Here is an 18724-nt window from a genome sequence, read left to right as displayed (position 1 = left end):
TGTTTTGGCTCCCAGAACACCCCAATGTCCCACAGGCTTTTGTCCTCACCAGGCAATACTGGGCAAACATTGGGCTGGGCTGCCCTGGAGAAAGGTCTGGAAAAGCCAGGGATGGGCACGAGGATGGCACAGCCAAACTGCCACCATGGAGCTCATGTGGGGCTGTGGAGCCAGGGATGTGCCATGGATGTGCCATGGGATGCACTGAGGGATGTGCCATGGATGTGCCATGGGATGCACTGAGGGATGTGCCATGGATGTGCCAAGGGATGTGCCATGGATGTGCCATGGGATGTGCCATGGGATGCACCAAGTGCTCACTTTCCGGGAAGGATTCAGCCGAGGCTGAGCGAGAGAAAACATCCTCATTACAGCCTCGGATCCCTAACATTTAACAGCTTCCCCACTCCCCCAGGGCTCCCTCTTGGGGAAGATCTCTCCTGTTTACACCCATCAAATGCCAAATCCGGTTTCCTCGTGCCCTGATGGGGTGATGTGGGTGGGATCACACGAACTCCAGGTGAATATTGACTTTCCAATGACACTGTTCCAGCCCAAACACCACCCGCTGCACCGGGCAGCCGAAGGGGGCCGGCATGCCGGCAGTCCAGCAGAGGAATTATTTGATTCCCCTGCCCTGCAGCATGCTGTCTGCCAGGAAATTTTCATTTGGTCTCTCCAACTCGAGAACCAATTGTAAATGTCAGTGCTAAACACTCAGATTTAAGTGTTGGGTTGTCTTGTTTGATTACAGCACTGAAAGGTCAGAGCTGACTAATGGAAGTACAAGCGGTGTCAGGAGGGAAACTGTGTTCTGACAGGGGTGAGCAAACACCTGGGGACAATCTAATCACTCTTTTCACTGCATCTCTCTCTTCCCTCTCCAGCTCCTTCAGTCAGGGCTGTTTTTCAGGTTTTACAACCTGGAAAAGCCATTTCTGGGGAAAAGTCCTGCTCGTGATGTTGCTGCTGGGGATGCCGACAGCGCTGGGTTTCCCTGCGGAGGAAACAGAGCTCATCTCATGGCCTGGCTGGATTTCCTCCCCAAGGGGAAGGGATTGAACCAGAACTGGGCTTCTGTCACCCCCACTGGCATTACCCACCTCTCTCCATGCATGGCTTGGGCTTTGATGCCAAAGTCTCTGTGCCTCCACTTCCATTCCCCATTTTGGCCCTGCTCTGGCAACCAGCATCCCAAGAGCTCCACAGAGTAGAGAGCAGAGCAGGGCTGGTTTCCCTCCTCCCTTCCCTTTCCCCACTCCTCTCACACCTTTGAATTCCCCTTGCCCTGAGCTGTTCCAGTTGTGGTGACCAAATAAAACTCCAGCGGCCTGAGTGACTGAGCTGTGAAAATCTGCTTTAACCTGATGATTCCCATCATTCCAGGTAAGCAGAGTTCATTATATTTATTTTAAAGCTGCTTTTAAAAATATTAGTCCACCTGTCTGGCAGAATAAAACCCTTAGGAGCTTTTACTCCTCTCCAGAGAACAGCCTGGTGGTCCCAAGCAGGAATGCTCATCACTCCATACAGATGTCATCCTGCACGGGATCCAGTCCCTGCTGCCCACCCCAAAATCTTCCCTGGGCAGAGAAATTCAGTGATTCCAGATGTCTGAATGTTTCTGACATTTACATCAATGAGCATTGGAAATTTTAGGAGTGTTAGGGAATAACTGCAATGTTTTTTCCCCAAGACTCGGAGGTCTGTGATGAGCACTGGCCTCGATTTTATGGTCCCAGCCTGGAAAATAGCCAGGGTCCCCAGGGTGCTCCAGACATCTTCCCAGGAATCCAAGATCCTGCTGGGCTTAGAGAGAGGTCTCCAGCTACCTGAGCCTCCTTTTCTCCAGGCTGAGCTGCCCCCCAGCTCCCTCAGCCCTCCTGGTGCTCCAGACCCTCAGTACAGGAGGCAGTTGTCTTTTGATAGGCCCCTCTGCAGGAGCATCCCTGGGGAAAGGATCCTGTTAATCAACGGATGGTGCCAGAAGGGTGAAGAGGCTGAGAAGCCACCACAAAATGTAGAAAGGAAAAAAATCCACATGCCATCAACAAATGCAAAGAAAGCCAAGAAAATAAATATCCAACTCCAAATGGAGCTATTTCCTCCCCAGCTCAGGCATGGAGCAGCAGCACTGGGAAAGTCAAAGCAGTTTGTGGTCCATAAGATTAATAGGAAATCTGTTCTGGATTGGGAACGATTCCCTCTTTTATTGCAATGAACCCCAAAGAGTAATGGCTGCAGGGCAAGAAGAAGAAGGTAAATTGCAGTAATAATGTGTTTCCTTGTGCTGACATGCTTTTGATCATAGAAAAATACACCATCTGTTTCTAAATTACTTGTTGTATTGATTTAACAGTTAGGAATGGGGGCAGAGGGGATCTCTTTTTTTTCTTTTGCAAATCCATTTTGCGAGGTCTCCTGGAAATCTGACAGTTATGTGCAATAAGAAGTAAGGGCTTGTTCATTAGAAAGGATTCCTGCTGTCAGCCATGGGGCTGTGCTGGGAGGAACAGGACATCCCCTTCCTCTCCATCACTCTCTCCTGCCAGCAGCTGTGCAGCTGTGTGCTGATGTACCCAACAGGAATTATTTCTTACACCAAGTGAGCCCTTACTGTGCTGCTTCTTCCCTGGCAGGGTGGGCAGGCCCTGGCACAGGTGCCCAGAGCAGTTGTGGCTGTCCCTGGATCCCTGGCTGTGTCCAAGGCCAGGCTGGATGGGGACTGGAGCAGCCTGGGATAGGGGAAGGTGTCCCTGCCCATGGAATGAGATGAGCTGTAAGTTCCCTTCCAACCCAAACCTGTGGTTCCACGGTTCCTCCCTGCCCAGATCACACCCACCTCACTGCCCTTACTGCTCTCTATTTCTACAGATTTCCTTCCTTTCTTTGCTACTTCTCCCCGTGCACCCCAAAGGCTGCCACAGCACAGGGTCCCTGCCCTGGGGAGCAGTTCAGCACATGGCAAAAGCACATGTGGCACCCCAATACCTCCCTCAAGGCTCCCCCTTCACAGGCAGCAGGATACCTGCATCACTGAAAACCACAGAATCAGAGAAGGTCTGGGCTCGAAGGGAGATTAAAGCTCAGCTCATTCCACCCCCTGCCATGCACAGGGACACCTTCCCCTATCCCAGGCTGCTCCAAGCTCCATCCAGCCTGGCCTTGGACACTGCCAGGGATCCAGGGACAGCCACAGACGCTCTGATATTATTTTGCTGCTAATCAGTTGTTGTTCCTCTGCCTGCAGCATGAGTGTTTTAGTCCCTGGCTAATGGCTTTCCTGGGAGACCCCCATGGACAGGGCCAGTCCAGAAGGAGGAGGTTAACCCAGAATTTGGCACTGCAGTGATGCAAACAGTCCTTACCTGTTTTCCCAACAACTTCTAAGCCTCTGCTGCTGCTCAGCCAGGCAGCTGTGCTTATCGGAAAAATATAAAAAACAAAACACAACTTTCCTGAGTTTGGAAATTATGCCCACCCTCCTCTAAGCATCCTAAAGTGTGGGGAACCCAAACCCACCTGATAACACCAAAGGTGGTGCTGGCATCAGCACGTCCTTCTCTGCCACTCCCAGCACAGTGTTGGGCACCTTAAAACAGTGTCCCCAGCACCACCAGCTCACAGCAAATCCCTTCCTCCCCCTGGTGGAAAACACCCCGAGGCTCAGCCCAGACACCAACCACAAACTGATTTTCAATTTCTCCAAGTGAAACCAGGAGACAGATCTTGGCTCCTGCTGGTTGTGATCTGCAAAGTTTATTTAACCCCCCCAAAAAAGGCATTTCCATGCAGAATCTTTTGGTTCATAAAAGAAGTCATTCCGCAGCAGCCACCTGACAACCCTCCCCCCAAACCCACAAATAAAGTGACCCCAGAGTGCACAAAACCAAACGAACCGTCCAACTCCAACAGAGAAAAGTGGTTCCTACCTATCATTCCACACAATATGGAAAAATTTGGCAAATACAGCTGATCTTGCAGTTCCTGTCCCTTAAGCACTTTAGAGCTGGTTTGGCCCCCAGCCCTTGGGTTGCCTGTCTGGAAAAAAGACACAGGGGTCCTTGTGCTGCAGGACCTGGGGACTCTCCGAGGGGTCCAACCCAGGTGCGGAAGAGCTGCCGCATCAGCGTTTGGAAGTGGGCAATATAAATATAAAACATGAATACAAATGGGTTCTTTGTACAGAAAATATCATCTCTCAAGGCACTGGGGTGATGGCCACATGTCCACTCGTGGGCTCCCAATGGGCTTCTCCAGCCACCAAGGAAGGAGGAGAGGAAGGCACCGGAGAAGTCCTGCTGCTGCCATCCAAGAGGGGTTTCACCCCACTGCTGCCCCCAGACACCCCAAGGGGGTTTTCCTGGCTGGATGGTGCTTCTCCTTGCTGGGGGTGACTGATCCCATGGGGGCTGCAGTCTCCTTGGGATGGGTTTAGCCAGGAGGGAGGTGCATAGATGGGCCGGGGGCTTGTGCTGCTCCAGCCACAGCTGGGCTCCCTCGTCATGCCAGCAGCCCCAGCCGGGTCACCTTGGCTGACAGGAAGGAGTGGATGATGAAGACGATGGTCTTGGGGCAGGAGTGAAGGTCCAATTGCTGCAAAAAAGAAAAGGAGAAATGTTTGCAATGGGGAGAGCTGCTCCTGCAGCAGCCAGCTTTCAGCCAGGTACCACCCAGAGCTCCCCAAACCCACCACAGCTTTACTGGGGCCCTGGGGAGGGCTGTGTACCCTGGCTGGGGTGGGCAGACGGGGCCACGTGTCACCCCTATGCCAGGCTGGATGGGTGTCATGAGCAGGGTGGGTGCTCTGCTCCCCCTCTGCCCCCAGGAGCATGGGTGGGGCTGCTGAAGGTAAAGCCAACTCACGATCTCTCCCTCTGGTCCACCAAAGTCCAGGTAGAGCATCTTGATGCCGTCATCCGAGGACATCTGCAGCTTCTCAAAGGGCTGCTGAAGCAGGATGGTCCTGCTGAGCCCGGGCTCGCTGGTGGAGATGGTGAAGCCTTTGTCGATGTGGACGGTCAGGGTGCAGTCCTGCCCCTTCCACGTGCAGGCTGGGGACAGGGATGGGAAGGAGTGAGCAGGAGGTCCCACCACACCCCCTGCCCCCTCCCCCGGGCCCGCGCTGACCTGCCGAGACCTCCTGGGCCAGCTCGGCAGCGCCGTGGGTGCCATCCACCAGCAGGCGTGTCCACAGGGCGAGCTCCCGGGGGCTCTCCAGGCTGAAGAGATGGGTCTGCACGCCCAGGCGGCCGCCGGCGCGCAGCGCGAAGGAGCGCTCGGCCTCGTACAGCGCCGAGCCCTTGGCCGGCCCCGAGTGCACCAGCCTGCGGCACGGCCGGCGCTCAGCACCGCGCCCCGCATCTCACCCCGCACCACCCCAGTGCTGGACCGCCCCAGCGCTGCACCCCTGCACCGCAACACGCCAGCAACAACACAGCACCGCCCAGCATCGCACACCTGCACTGCCCCGGCGCAACACACCGAACATCACGGCACTGCCCATCAGCACCGCACCGCCTCATCACCGCACCTCAGCATCGCTCCTCGCACAGCTCAAGCCCCGCTTCGCATCCCGCACTGCCCCAGCACTGCCCCACATCCTGCATAGCTCCAGCACGATCCCGCATGCCGCACAGCTCCAGTTCAGTCCCGTATCCCGCATGCCGCACAGCTCCAGCACAGCCCCGGCCTGCCGCGCATCCCGCACAGCTCCAGCACGGCCCCGGCCCTGCCGCGCATCCCGCACAGTTCCAGCACGGCCCCGGCCCTGCCGCGCATCCCGCATAGCTCCAGCACGATCCCAAATCCCGCACAGCTCCAGCACGGCCCCGGCCCTGCCGCGCATCCCGCACGGCTCCCGCACGATCCCAAATCCCGCACGGCTCCAGCACGGCCCCGGCCCTGCCGCGCATCCCGCACGGCTCCCGCACGATCCCAAATCCCGCACGGCTCCAGCACGGCCCCGGCCTGCCGCGCATCCCGCACAGCTCCAGCACGATCCCAAATCCCGCACGGCTCCAGCACGGCCCCGGCCTGCCGCGCATCCCGCATAGCTCCAGCACGATCCCAAATCCCGCACGGCTCCAGCACGGCCCCGGCCCTGCCGCGCATCCCGCACGGCTCCAGCACGATCCCAAATCCCGCACGGCTCCAGCACGGCCCCGGCCTGCCGCGCATCCCGCATAGCTCCAGCACGATCCCAAATCCCGCACGGCTCCAGCACGGCCCCGGCCCTGCCGCGCATCCCGCACGGCTCCAGCACGATCCCAAATCCCGCACGGCTCCAGCACGGCCCCGGCCTGCCGCGCATCCCGCGCGGCCGCAGCGCCTCACCCCGCTCCGCTCCGCCGCGGGCGCGCAGCGGCGCCGCCAGGGGGCGCTGCCGCCCCGCGGATGAGGCCCCGCAGCGCCCGCGCTGGAGCCGCCCCCGGGGCCGCCCCCGCCCCAAAACCCGCCCCAACCCCGCCCTGACCTCACGCCCTCCACCCTGAAACCCCGCCCCGACACCCGCCCGCAACTCAGCGCCATTCTGCCCATTGCCCTGACACCGCCCCGGACAGTGTCACCACCCCCGCGCCCTAAGCCCCCGCACTATGCCCGAGACTCTGCCACCAGCCCTTGGACACTGTCACCACTCTGGGGGTCTGACACCAGCCCTGCGTTGTGCCCAGACTCCCAGACCCTGGCACTGCCCCCAGGGACTGCCACCACGCCATCCCTGAGGGGCAGGAGGGCACTGAGCTGGCGGCCCCTACCTGGTGGCGATGAGCGGGTAGCTGTGCGTGGGCTTGCTCAGAGCGTCCCGGCTCTGCGGCAGGCTCCCGTACAGCAGCAGCTCCTTCTCTGTGAGCACGGCCAGGAGGTTCCTGGTGCCGGCGCTGGGGAGCTAAAAAAGGACTGGATCAGGGCCACCGGCAGCATGGTGGCACGGAGTGGCGGGGGCCCGGGGGGTACCTGCTCCGTCAGCCAGCCCACGTGCTTGATGTCCCGTCCGGCCACCGTGCCAGCCCCCGCCAGCTGTGCCCGCAGCTCCTCCTTCACCCGCGGCAGCAGCGCGGCCGCGTTGGCCTGGATGGCGCCGAGCCACGACTGAGCCGTGGCCTCATCCTTGGCCCGCAGGAAGAGGGCAACGCGCCCGTCCGCCGAGCACACCTCCAGGTACCTGCAGGGACACGATGAGTGCCTGCCCGCCCTCGGCTCCCCGAGCACCGCGGTGCCATCGCCCGCCCCGGTGCCAGGCGCTGACCTGTGCTCCGGGTCGGTGGGGAGGCACTTGCGGGACACGTAGCACATCTTCAGAGGGACACTCCGGCTCTCCCGGAGCTCCCGAGGGGACAGCAGAGGGGATGATCGCTTCTGCTGGGCAGCTGGAGAGGGGTCCCAGCTGACCGTGGCACCCGCCGAGGAGTTCTTGAAGTAGGGCGAGATCTCCTTCATGTACTTCACTGGAAGAGAGGCAGCACCCCCTGAGGACACGGCCCAGGCCAGGGCAGCCTTGTCCTGCTCTGCTGAAACCCCCACACTCCCTGAGTCAGAGCTGCTGACCCCTCATTAGCTCCTCAGAGCTGCCAGCGATGGCTGCTGCGGGTCCCCTGCCCCTGCGGGTGCAGGGCTGGCACTGGTGGGCAAGGTCACACAGGGGGTGACACAGATTCACAGAATGGTTTGGGTTGGAACGAACCTTAAAGATCATCCCCATTGCAACCCCCTCATTCCATTATTGAGGATTCTCAGCAGCATTAAAGGGACCTTCACACTGGCACATTCATGCCAGAGCCTGTAGGGCATCAGGGGAAGATGTGTGTAGATGTCAGCAGGGCTTTCCTGCATGGTGCAGGGGGATGGAGCATTTGCACACTAACCCCAGGAATGGTAAGGGTTCTGCTGGTAGAGACAATTACAGGAGGCTGTGGCCTCAGTGATAAGAGCAATTGCTTTAGCAACAGAAGAACATTGCTCATCAGAGAATCATCTGGGTTGGAAGGGAGCTTAAAGCCCATCTCAATCCACCCCCTGCCATGGGCAGGGACACCTCCCACTGTCCCAGGCTGCTCCAAGCCCCATCCAACCTGATCTTGGACACTTCCATGGATCCAGGGGCAGCCACAGCTTTTCTAGACACCCTGTGCCAGGGCCTCCCCACCCTCACATGACACCTTGAACCTTCCCAGTACCTCAGCTCCACCACTGCAGCCTGGGAAGCTCTGCAAGAGGGATTAAAAACAGCCTTTTCCCCTTTTTCCTTCCCTTTAACCCAGATCAGTTCACAGATCCAGGCCTGAGCAGTTCCCTAGGGCAGCACACACAGCCAGGGGTGGGGAATGGGAGAGAGTCCCAGGCCAAAATTACACAGTCCAAACTGTGCTGGTACAGCCAGTCCTGCTGCCAGCTGAGGAACAGTGCTCAAATACCCTGGCTTGGCCCCAGGAAAAGCCTTGGAGAGCTGCTCTCTGCTTGCACAGCCCTGCCCCATGAGCTTCAAACCAGGGACAAGAAACCAGTCCTCACTGAGCCTGGCTCCAGAGCCAGAACCCTCAGAGCCACGCTGGGATGGCAGCTGGCTCCAGAGGTTTGGGGAAAGGGGGAGATGAAAGGTACCACAAATTGATGGGGCCCCACAGGCACATCCTGAAAATGAGTTTAGCAATGCTGGCTGAAAAACTCCAGCTGAGCAGGCAGGATGCCAGTCCTGGTCCTGCCCTAGGGTAGCAAGGGACCAGCTACTGACTCCAGGGAAGGGTTTCCCTCTGGAGGCCCTTAGGAAAACACCATGAACAGACACGTGCCTTCAGCCACGTCCCCAGCCACCCTGGCTGGTTCCACTCCAGGTCCAAGCCAGCAGAGTGGGTGGCAGGATGGGGGACACGAGTTTGGCTTTGCAGCCAAGCCTTGTAGGTGGCTGGATGGGCACAGCTCCATCGCTGCAGCCAAGCCACAGCAGCCTGACGTGCCACCAGAAATGAGCCCTTTTCTCTGGCAAAGATACACTGTGCCAGCATGCACCCACTCCCAAACTTCACCTGGCCACCAGATGGGTCATCTCCCACCCATCCTCCCCCGAGGTCACGGGCCCAAGGCCACCAGAGCTCCAGCAGTGTTTGAACAATGCCCTCAGGGATGCACAGGGTGGGATTGTTGGGATGTCTGTGCAGGGCCAGGAGTTGGACTGGCTGATCCTGGTGGGTCCCTTCCAACTCGGCCTATTCTGTGCTCTCCCCTTTCACTCCTATCCCAGTGAGCTCCCTAAATCCTGACAGCCCGGCAGGAGCTGCGTGGAGCCCCGTGGGTGCTCTGCAGGACGCGGCTATAAATGGCCACGGTGCTGTGCCACGAGGGCCGGGTCACCCCGCGGTGGCCCCGGGGCCAAGGCGGCGGCGGGGGGCCACCAGCCTCGTGCCCTGCGCCTCCCGTTACAAAAATAGCCACGTTCCCGCAGGCATCCGAGCCGCGCTGGATCTGACTCGAGCCATTAATCTTGGCAGCGGGGTCCTGCCATTATCCCGGTGCCTGGGAACTAATTGGAGCTCAGAAAGATGCCATTGAGCCGCTGAAACCCGAGCGGCGTCCTTGCGGCAGCCCCTGGCTCCCCGGGCACGCGGGGGACGTCACCGGCATTAGCTGGGCGGCGGCGGGGTCACGTCCCGAGGGAGCCGCGGAGGGCAGGAGCAGTGCCCAGTGCGGGACAGGGCACGGAGAATGAGGCAACAGGCAGGTCTAATGTCTCGGGTACGTGGCTTTAAGGAGGCTTTCAGGCTGGTCGCAAAGCACGGCGGGTCCTGAGCCAGCACGGGGAGCTGGGAGGTGCTGGAGACTGTAACACTCCCTGGCCAAGGCCAGATCCCCGTCCCATGGGAACTGCTGTCCCCTCCAGTGACCCCAGCGCTGGCTTCACAGTAGGCTGACTTACACTTCTGCCAGTCCCTTCACTGCAGTTGGTATTCAATGGATTAATTAATTTCCCCCACTCATTGAAGCAAACAACTCCAACCACATCGTGCATCGCCTCTGCTAGTGGTAATTGTGATTCTTGAACTGTTTTTACTTTTTAATTAGCACCTTGCAATGCTGGGGCTCCTGCCTGCTCCCTGGCAGCCTGCACCCTCTAAAAACCACCGGGCAGCAACACTGCCTGGCTGCTGTTGACTTAGTCACCTACAGCAGGCACACAGCCCTCGGTGGCTTCTGTGCTAATCCATGTGGCCTCCAAAGCCACGTGGGCTCTCCAGGGAAAGAGCCTGTCCCACTGATCCTCTCCAGAACAGAGGACAGAGGACAAACAGTACCTTTAACTGCTCAGGGCTTTGCACTAAGGAAAACTTTGTTTCAGGCTTTTGGGGAACAGCAAAAGTCTCTGGGTGTGCAGCCACTCATCCCATGCCCGGACAGTGCCTCTGCAGGGGGCCAGGTGGTGGCACAGGGGCTCCCAATCACTGGAGCATCCCATGTGTCCTGAAACCTGGAGTGAGCTACACCAGGGACATGTTTAACCAAAGGCCCTGGGTCTGCCTCTGTGTTGCAACTGGTTTTTTTCTCCACAGCATGCCAGAAAGGGGCAGAACCATCAAAATTCTTTGGTTTGACTTCTTGGCTAGAACTTCTCCATCAGCCCATCCCTCAAACAGATGGAGCACAATCACAAACCAACCACTCCTGGGACCCTGGATCCTGAGTCAGCACAACCTACGCCACGCATCCCCACAGCTCAGCACTGCTGAGCCAAGCCTGACCCCACAGAGCTTCCCTGAGGAGCCACAATGCTTCCCCCAGGCAGGAAAACAGACATGGAGGCCCAGAGCAGTTCAAGAACACCCTCTCACTGCTTGGGTCAGTCACCAGAACACCCTGCTTCAGCCTGGAGATCACAGCGTGGATTCAAAGAAGAGGTTCCAGACTCCATTTCTGGTCAGGAGTAGGGTGGTACTGCTGTTTCTCCTGCCAAAATCTTCCCAGCAGCATCTACACACCTCAGCAAGGCCATAACATCAGGAAATCTTCCAGAGAGCTCCTGGAGATTGAGTGCTGGCCCTACAGAGATGCTAATCCCACCTCCAGCTGGTCCCTCTCTGTCTCAGGATTAATGAGGCAAAATTGGCACGTTAAACTGGGGGGTTGAGCAAACACACATCCCAAAGAGACACCCTGAAATGACCTGCCAGCTCCAACCCAATGCTCTGATGTGCTTCCAGAACGGCCAACACGGTACCCAGCACCCCACCCTGGGACCATGCCCTGCCCCTGGCTCCAAGCATGAACACAACAGCAGCTGCCTCAGCTCAAGTCCTTCTACCCCAGGAAGGAAGATGATACCATGGGATGCTGCAGGGTGAGGTGCCACTGCTGTCCCTCCTGCCCCAGGATCCCATCCCAGCACTCAGTGCCACATTCCATGCCCCAGCTCTCTGCTAAATATTCCCTTGTGCTGCACTGTCAGCAGGGAATCATGGGACAACCCTCCGTGTTTCCAGGGAGGAGAAACAAACCCAGGAAACTCCCCAGGGAAAACAAAGCTTCAGAGCAGCAAGGTCTGGAGGTGGCAGATGTGCCCCATCACCTCTTGGCATCATCCCCAGGGCAGATCCAAAGCCTTCCTTCCCACGGTTATGGCAACCAGCACTCTGGAGAATCCCCGGCCCCACTCTCTCCCAGCACCCATTTTTCTGAATTTCAAATTCCAAGGAATTACTTGGCCAAGCAAGTCCTAAAGAGCAGCGATAGCCCCAGGAGCATCCCTGTGGCAAATAAGTCATGGATGTGAGATGCCTACAGCTACCCCAACTCCTCCTCCCCACTGCTTCCAGTTCTTCCCCCATGAGAGTACAGCACAGGGGCCTCACCAGGAAAACCTCTCCTGACCCCAGAACCCTTCCAAGGGCAGCTGGAAGGATGTTTATCAGCCTTCCCCCTGCCATGGAGTCTCTGGATTCCAAGCAATGAAAATAAGGAAAAGAAACCAAGGAAAAAATAAGGCAAGGGAGAGCAACTCTCCCTGAAATAACAATGTAATATAAATACAGTCCAACTCCTCCTGCAAATACCAAGAGAATAGTTTGGCACATTCAGAAAAAATCTTGGCAGGACACACAGAGAGGTATCTGCATGTCCTCACGCCTGGGTAGCAATGACACCCAGGAGCCTGAAGCCAAGCTGAACAGCCCAGGGTGAAATCTGGCACATGGAGCCACTGCTGATGCTCACACTAAAATGCATCACCTCCCAGCTCTGCCACTTTGGGGAGTCTCAGCCCAGCTCACTGCCCTGTGAGGAGGTGCCAGCTCTCCTAGTTTTGTTACCTGCTGCAATGCCACCTGCAAACCACCCTAAAAGCTCCAAATCCCAAGAATGACTGCAGCCAGGAGCAGCAAGGAGTGAACAGATGCTGGCTGTGCCAAATACTCTGGTTTAGCACTCAGAGCACCATAAGGAAAGCTGGAGTCACAGCTGGCAGCATGTGGGGAGCAGAAAGTATCTAAGTAATGTTAAGGTGCTCTTTTTTAAGCTCTTCCTTCTCCAAGCAGAAAAAGGCAGCAGGGACCACCCCAGTTTAACACCCTTCAGGCACTTTAAGGCCACCCCCTGCCTCTCAGCCCAGCCAGCTCCTGGAGAGCCACATGGGTGGCAGGTACAAGGCAGGGTCACCACCTCCACAGGACAGTGACAGCCTGACCATGGCACAGTGCTAGCCCTGCCACCCCCATGGCAGAGCTACACTGTGCCAGCAAACCCAAAATCAGGGAGGGGATGGAGATGTACCATGTTTATCAGTGACATCAGTGACCAGATGAGCAGCAGCGATCCCTTCCCTGCTCTGGCTGGACCCCAACAACATCAGATACAAACTCAACCCAGAGCTCCAGAGTGCTGTAGTGGGAGCCAGCCCAGCCCCAGTCTCCTCCTAAGGGTACCTGCTGGGAGTTTTAATTAATTAGGAAACCCAGCAGGTCATACTGAGCTCAGCAAGCTACAGCAAAGGCCCTGCCTGCAGCTGCCTCCCAGGAGGGAGACCTGGATCCCTAATATAATAAAAGATAATGGTGGGAGGGTGGTCTGAGAGCAGCGGCTCCAGGCAGGAATTTCGCAAATTCACAAAGAAAGAAGCTCTTGTATTTTTCTTTGGTCAGAAAAGAACAACAAAACCATCCCACCACCAACCCTATCTGCTCCCAGCAGCTGTGCAGAGCAGCACATTCCTCCAGCTGAACCGTGGTCCTGAGGCTCCCAGGAGAGGAGGAACCCACAGTAGAAAGGGCTGAGCAAAGCTAAAAATGAAAATCTGGAGCTGAGACAATCTGGGGAAGGCAGAGGAAAGCTGGAGCCAGAGTGGTCGCTGGCAGCACAGCACACAGAACTGCTTTGTTCACGGACAGCCCTGAGCACTGCCCCCAAATCAAACCCCCCTTTGGGACCTGGGAAGGGTCTCTGGTGCCAAAACCCCCTGTAAACAGGGTGACCCCAGGGACTGTTGGAATGAGGGGAGGGGAAGGCTCCTTTCCCGAGGGACAGATCTGGGATGCTTATCACAGCCTGGCTGAGCTGGCAGAGGGTGGGCAAACATGGACAGATATGAGGTGAAGGGTAGCCAGAGAAGAATGGGGTCTCTCCCTCAGAACTCCCATGGTCCCAACCCAACAACCCCCACCCAGTCCTCAAGGAGGGCTTGAGGGGGCTCCTACAGTGTGCCAGCCCCCTCAGGACTTGGAGACACCAGGGATTATCTGCCTGGTACCAGATGGAGCCCATTCCCAGGGAACAGCCTGCTCCAGCATGGTGAAGGCTGCATCCCTGGGATGTTTGTAGCCTCAGCTTCCAGGGATCCCCTTGGTGGGTAGCATCCCCTGGATGGGTAGTTCCTGAGCAGGCCCTGCTGCACCCTCCATGTGCCCAAAACCCACCCAGCAAACCCCAAGGTGCTCAGCAGGAGTGGGGGACCAGTGCACCCTCTCCCTGCTGGCATAAACCTACACCAGCCAGAGATGTGGGTTTAAATTAAAACCAGGGGAAAAGCAGAAAATGTCTTCTCTTGCCCCAGGAACTGCAGACATGGGAGTGATGCTGTGCAATGAAAGAATCCCAAATTCCAGAAACTTGTCCCACACCTCCCACTGCTGCCTGCCTGAGGTCCCACAGTGGGGAGACAGAGCCTCTGGGCATGGAGTACTGGCACAGACATCCCTCCCTCTCCGTAAGGAGACAGGGAGATCCAGGGAGATCCCAGCAGTTACCTCCAGCTCTCCGGATGAGCAGACAAATTACTCTGCATATGTTGCTTTCCATTTGAAAGAGTATGCAAATGCAGCTGCAGATGATATGCCACCCCTGTGTCATCCCAGTACAGGAAGGAGAACCATTCTGCCCTCATCACATCTTTGTCTCCTACCTTCCAAGATCACTTCCTTGCCCGTCTTCTTCAAGGCCTGCACGGCCTCATCGTGGGTGGCCTCGGACAGGTCGGTGCCATTGACGGCGAGGATGGCATCCCCCACGTACAGCGCCTCGGTCTGGTCTGCTGCCAGCCCCTTAAAGATCTTGGAGATCAAGATGGGCATTTTATTCTCTCGGCCACCTTGAAACAGAAGAGACAGGGAGCGGTTGTGGCTGTAGGAGCGCTTGGAGGAGTGTGTGGGGAGAGGGATGCTGTGGTACCAGATGGTCTCAGCAAGGCTGAGCCTTTCTGCTGGCACTCAAAGCACCGTGCCAGGTCAGCCCACTGCCCACTCCCCCAGATACCCACAGGACACCTGTACCAACCACAGCAGCCAAAGTACCATGAGGCTTTACAGCTGATGAAGTGATTGCTCCAAAACCACTCAGATTGGTCACGGATTATTCACAGAGTGAACACATAACCTGGCCATCTCCCCATCAGTTTTGGCAGGAAAGTGTATCGTTATTTGCATTATTAATCATGTATGCTGAGCAACTATCCTGGCTCTAAGGACTTTATGATCTCAACAGATAACACAGCTGAATGTTTTTGGAGAGGCCAAAGAGGCAGGGAGAGGTAAACCAATCTGGCTGCATGTTCCTGTCCACACAGCAGCCCTATTTGCCGGGTGCTCCCCACTGTCCTGATTAAAAGAATGTTATTCAAACTCCCGGCGGCTTCAGGAGATCAATTTGCACATCGACTTTTGAACCCGCAGGGAGATCCGAGCCGCCTCCGTGCCAGGGCACAGGGATGCAGCAGCCATTGCCCGTGGCAGCCGGGGATCAGCAGTGCCCGATGTGCCCCGCGCCCCGGGACAGCCTGTCCCGAGGAGTCTCCAAGAGATAATCCTCATCCCAGAGGGAGATGCTGAGCGCAGCCCGCTGTCACTGCCCGCCCCGGGCTGCTCCCAGCCGGTGCCACAGGCATTTCCTCGCTCAGCCGCCTGCCAAGCCAGTGAGGGCTCCGGTTATCAGCTGTCAGAGGCCCCGGCGGGGGCTGCTCCGTCCTTGCGCCAGCGGCTCCTCGCCCGGCTGCCAGTGCCGAGAGCCCTGCCAGAGCTAAGAGCCTCCGCCAGCCCGGCTCTCGCTCGGCTCCCCGCTGTCCTGACAGCCCCAAGCCACGTCCTGCGGCAGGACATTCAACCCCAGGTGGCACCCAGTGTCCCTGCATGAAGCACGGCTGGCACATGAACAGCGACATGCCAGCAGCTCGGTGAGGAGATTGTCCTGCCCTAGGCTGCCCCGCCCTCCACAACTCCTTCCACTACCCATTTTTGATGGCAACTACATCTTTTCCACATACGTCACTGCAAAAGTAAAGTTTTAACTGAACCAAGGGAAGTTTCTCCTTTCCTGGAGGAGCCACAGAGCAAGCAATAACTTGGCAGCCATGGGGTGGTTACGAAAGGGGGTTTGTGCTTCCCAAAAAAAGGGCTGGCACGCTGGGGCACCCTGCAGACACGGCCAGCAGTGTCGATCCAGTTCCAGCAGCCGCACATTCACATTGCAAAACCTCCCCACTACCAGAGGGAGCCGGAGGCTGCGTCTGTGCCCCCTCTGAGCTGGGAGGAGAAGCCACGTCAGGAGGGGAGAGCTGTCCTGTCACTGCCCCGGGGCGGCCCGCTGCCTCTCACAGCCACGCTCCGTGACAGCCCTGTCCCTGTCTCCGCGCTGCCCTTTTCATCCTGCTTTCACAGTTTCCAACACGCTCGGAGCCCCGTGAAAATCAAAGGCAGGCAGAAAGGCAGGAACGGCACTGCCCTAAGAAGTTTCCAGCCTGAAGTTCAGGCGAGTCACCAAGGAGCGGGACAGCTCGGGAGGGAAAACAGACATAAAACAGGAAGGCTTCCCGGGAGCACATCTCCAAGCTCGAGCGCGCTGGTTTAACACCCCACCCAGCGCCGGCAGATCTCCCGGGGCTTTACATCCCTCCCTTCGTTTTGCTGACAGCTTTAAAGGGGCATTTCCCAACTCAGGAACACGGTAGGACAAGGACACGCCGGCCCAGCCCTCCTTTTGGCTGCAAAAGGGAAACTTTCGCGTAACCCGGTGCCCCCAGCACCCCACCCGTGGGTGAAGGGGACAGCGGGTCTCCCACCGGCTCACAAACCCTGGGGTCCCTCACCCCGGTCGGGCACGGCGGGCAGGCACTGGCCGGTCACTCCGCACCCCAAATCATCGCTCTTTCCGTAGGCTGGGAATGGTTCGGTGCCGTCACTGCCACTATCCCCCTCCCCGTGCTAAGCTGGGGCTGGGGACGGTGAGGACCCCGACCCCAGCCCCGCTCCCCGCGGGGCTCGCTCCGAGCGAGCCGCGGGACCGCAGCAGCAACAGGTCCCGCTGCCGATGCCCCTCTCCCCACGCCGCCCCGGGACCCCCGGGCCCGGCCTCACCTTTTATGCTGATGCCGAGCCCCCCCACGTCCTGCTTGACGACGCGCACGGTGCGCCTGATGTTGGCGAGCGCCTCGGGCGCGGCGGAGCCCGGCTCGCCGCCGTTCAGCTGCGCCGCCGGGGCCTCGGGGCCGGGCCCGGGGCCGTCTGCGGGGCTGACCCCCAGCACGTCCTCGGCCAGGGTGAGCAGGACGCGGAGCCACTGCCCGCTGGGGCCGCGCAGCTCCAGCAGCCCGGTGCGCGGGGCGCGCCTGCCCGCCGCCATCTTCGCGCGCTCCGCGTCCCACACCGCCCCGCGCCGCCCCTCACACCGCACCGCCCGTCCCACACCGCCCCTCACACCGCCCCGCGCCGCCCCTCACACCGCACCGCCCGTCCCACACCGCCCCTCACACCGCACCGCCCGTCCCACACCGCCCCTCACACCGCCCCGCACCGCCCGTCCCACACCGTCCCACACCGCCCCTCACACCGCCCCGCGCCGCCCCTCACACTGCCCCGCGCCTTCCCACACCGCCTCTCACACCGCCCCGCACCGCCCCTCACACTGCCCCGCACCTTCCCACACCGCCTCTCACACCGCCCCGCACCGCCCCTCAGCGCCCCGCACCGCCCGTCCCACACCGCCCCTCACACCGCCCCTCACACGGCACCGCTCGTCCCGCACCGCTCGTCCCACACCGTCCCGCACCGCCCCTCAACACCCCGCGCATCGCTCGTCCCACGCCGCCCCTCAGCGCCCTGCGCACCGCCCTGCACCGCCCGTCCCGCACCGCCTGATCCTCACCGCCCGTCCCACACCGCCCCGCACCGCTCCACGCCGCCCCTCAGCACCCCGCGCACCGCTTATCCCCCGTCCCACATCGCCCGCACCGCCCCTCACCTCCTATCCCGCACCGCTTCTCCACACCCTGCACAGTCTCTCCGCACCGCCCCTCAGCGCCCCGCACCGCTCCGTGCCCCGTCCCGTCCCGCCACACACCGCCCCGCAGGACCGGGACACAGCCCTGGGAGAGACCGGGACCGCGGCTCCGTCCCATTCCCTCCCGGGACGGGGCACCGGGATGCTCCCCAGTGCTCCCCGCACCAACCTGGGACGGGGCACCAGGAACAGACACAGCTCCGTGGTGCTCCCCATCATGGAATGGGGCACAGGGAAGAGCACAACTCCCCGGCGCTCCCCGCTCCATCCTGGGATAGGCACCGGGAGGACACGATGTTCCCAGTGCTCCCCAGCACTGCCTTCTCCAGCCCGGATGGAGGGGCACCAGAGGGACACGGTGCTCCCCAGGGCTCCCCATGCCTGCCCACGAGGGACACAGCTCTCCTCTCCATCCTGGGATGGACACAGGGCTCCCCACTGTATCCTAGGACAGACACCTGGAGGGCCCAGTGCTCCTTAGCTTTTCCCATTCCAGCCTGGGATGGGGAGACCAGAAAGACACGACTCTGGCCTGGATGGAGCATGGGGAGAGGCCAGGACACCAGGGCCCCACTGGTCCATCCTGGGATGGGACTCTGGAAGAGCCTGGTTCTCCCCTCACCATCCTGGGATGGGGCACCAGCAGGGATACAGCTCCCCAGTGCTCCCCAGTGCTCCCCAGTGCTCCCCAGTGCTCCTTGTTCTGGCCTGACACAGGGCACCAGGAGGACCTGGCACTTCCCACTCCATCCTGGGACTGGCATGGGAAGGGACACAGGCTCCCAGCTGCTCATCCCAAATCTTGCCCCCACACTGGACATTTTGGGTGTCCCTGCGCTGGGCTGTCACAGGAGGAGCAGTGGGAGCTGGGCACAGAGCTGTGGCTCATCCCAGCGGCCACAGCCAGGGCAGGAACTTCCCTAGAGTCCCAATGGGTGTTAAACAGGAACTGGGCAGGGGGACATGGTGTCTGCAGACATTC

General features: G+C 59.3%; 1 protein-coding gene across 3 annotated transcripts; it reads right to left on the bottom strand.

The window, feature by feature from the left end:
* Positions 1–3729: 3729 nt before the first annotated feature.
* On the bottom strand, positions 3730–17118 carry SNTA1 (syntrophin alpha 1). Of its 3 annotated transcripts, none has more exons than XR_014949621.1 (8): positions 16821–17118; positions 14378–14563; positions 7250–7448; positions 6958–7165; positions 6759–6869; positions 5131–5327; positions 4867–5054; positions 3730–4596 (listed from the first exon to the last, which is right to left on the bottom strand). XR_014949621.1 is itself a non-coding variant. In XM_021546356.3 (8 exons), the coding sequence occupies exons 1-8, from the start codon at positions 17083–17085 to the stop codon at positions 4504–4506; spliced, it is 1467 nt and encodes a 488-aa protein (XP_021402031.1). In that variant the 5' UTR covers positions 17086–17115; the 3' UTR covers positions 3730–4503. The 3 variants fall into 3 exon arrangements, 2 of the variants coding, with proteins under 2 accessions (XP_021402031.1, XP_085414062.1); XM_021546356.3 differs by having other exon boundaries at positions 6759–6889; positions 16821–17115; XM_085557936.1 differs by lacking the exon at positions 16821–17118 and adding an exon at positions 16553–16669 and having other exon boundaries at positions 6759–6889.
* Positions 17119–18724: the final 1606 nt, after the last annotated feature.

This window comes from Lonchura striata, chromosome 20 (assembly GCF_050655825.1).
Source record: "Lonchura striata isolate lonStrDom1 chromosome 20, ASM5065582v1, whole genome shotgun sequence".
Taxonomy (NCBI): domain Eukaryota; kingdom Metazoa; phylum Chordata; class Aves; order Passeriformes; family Estrildidae; genus Lonchura; species Lonchura striata.
Note: the sequence above shows the minus strand (reverse complement) of the source record. Positions and strands in the feature narration are given on the sequence as shown.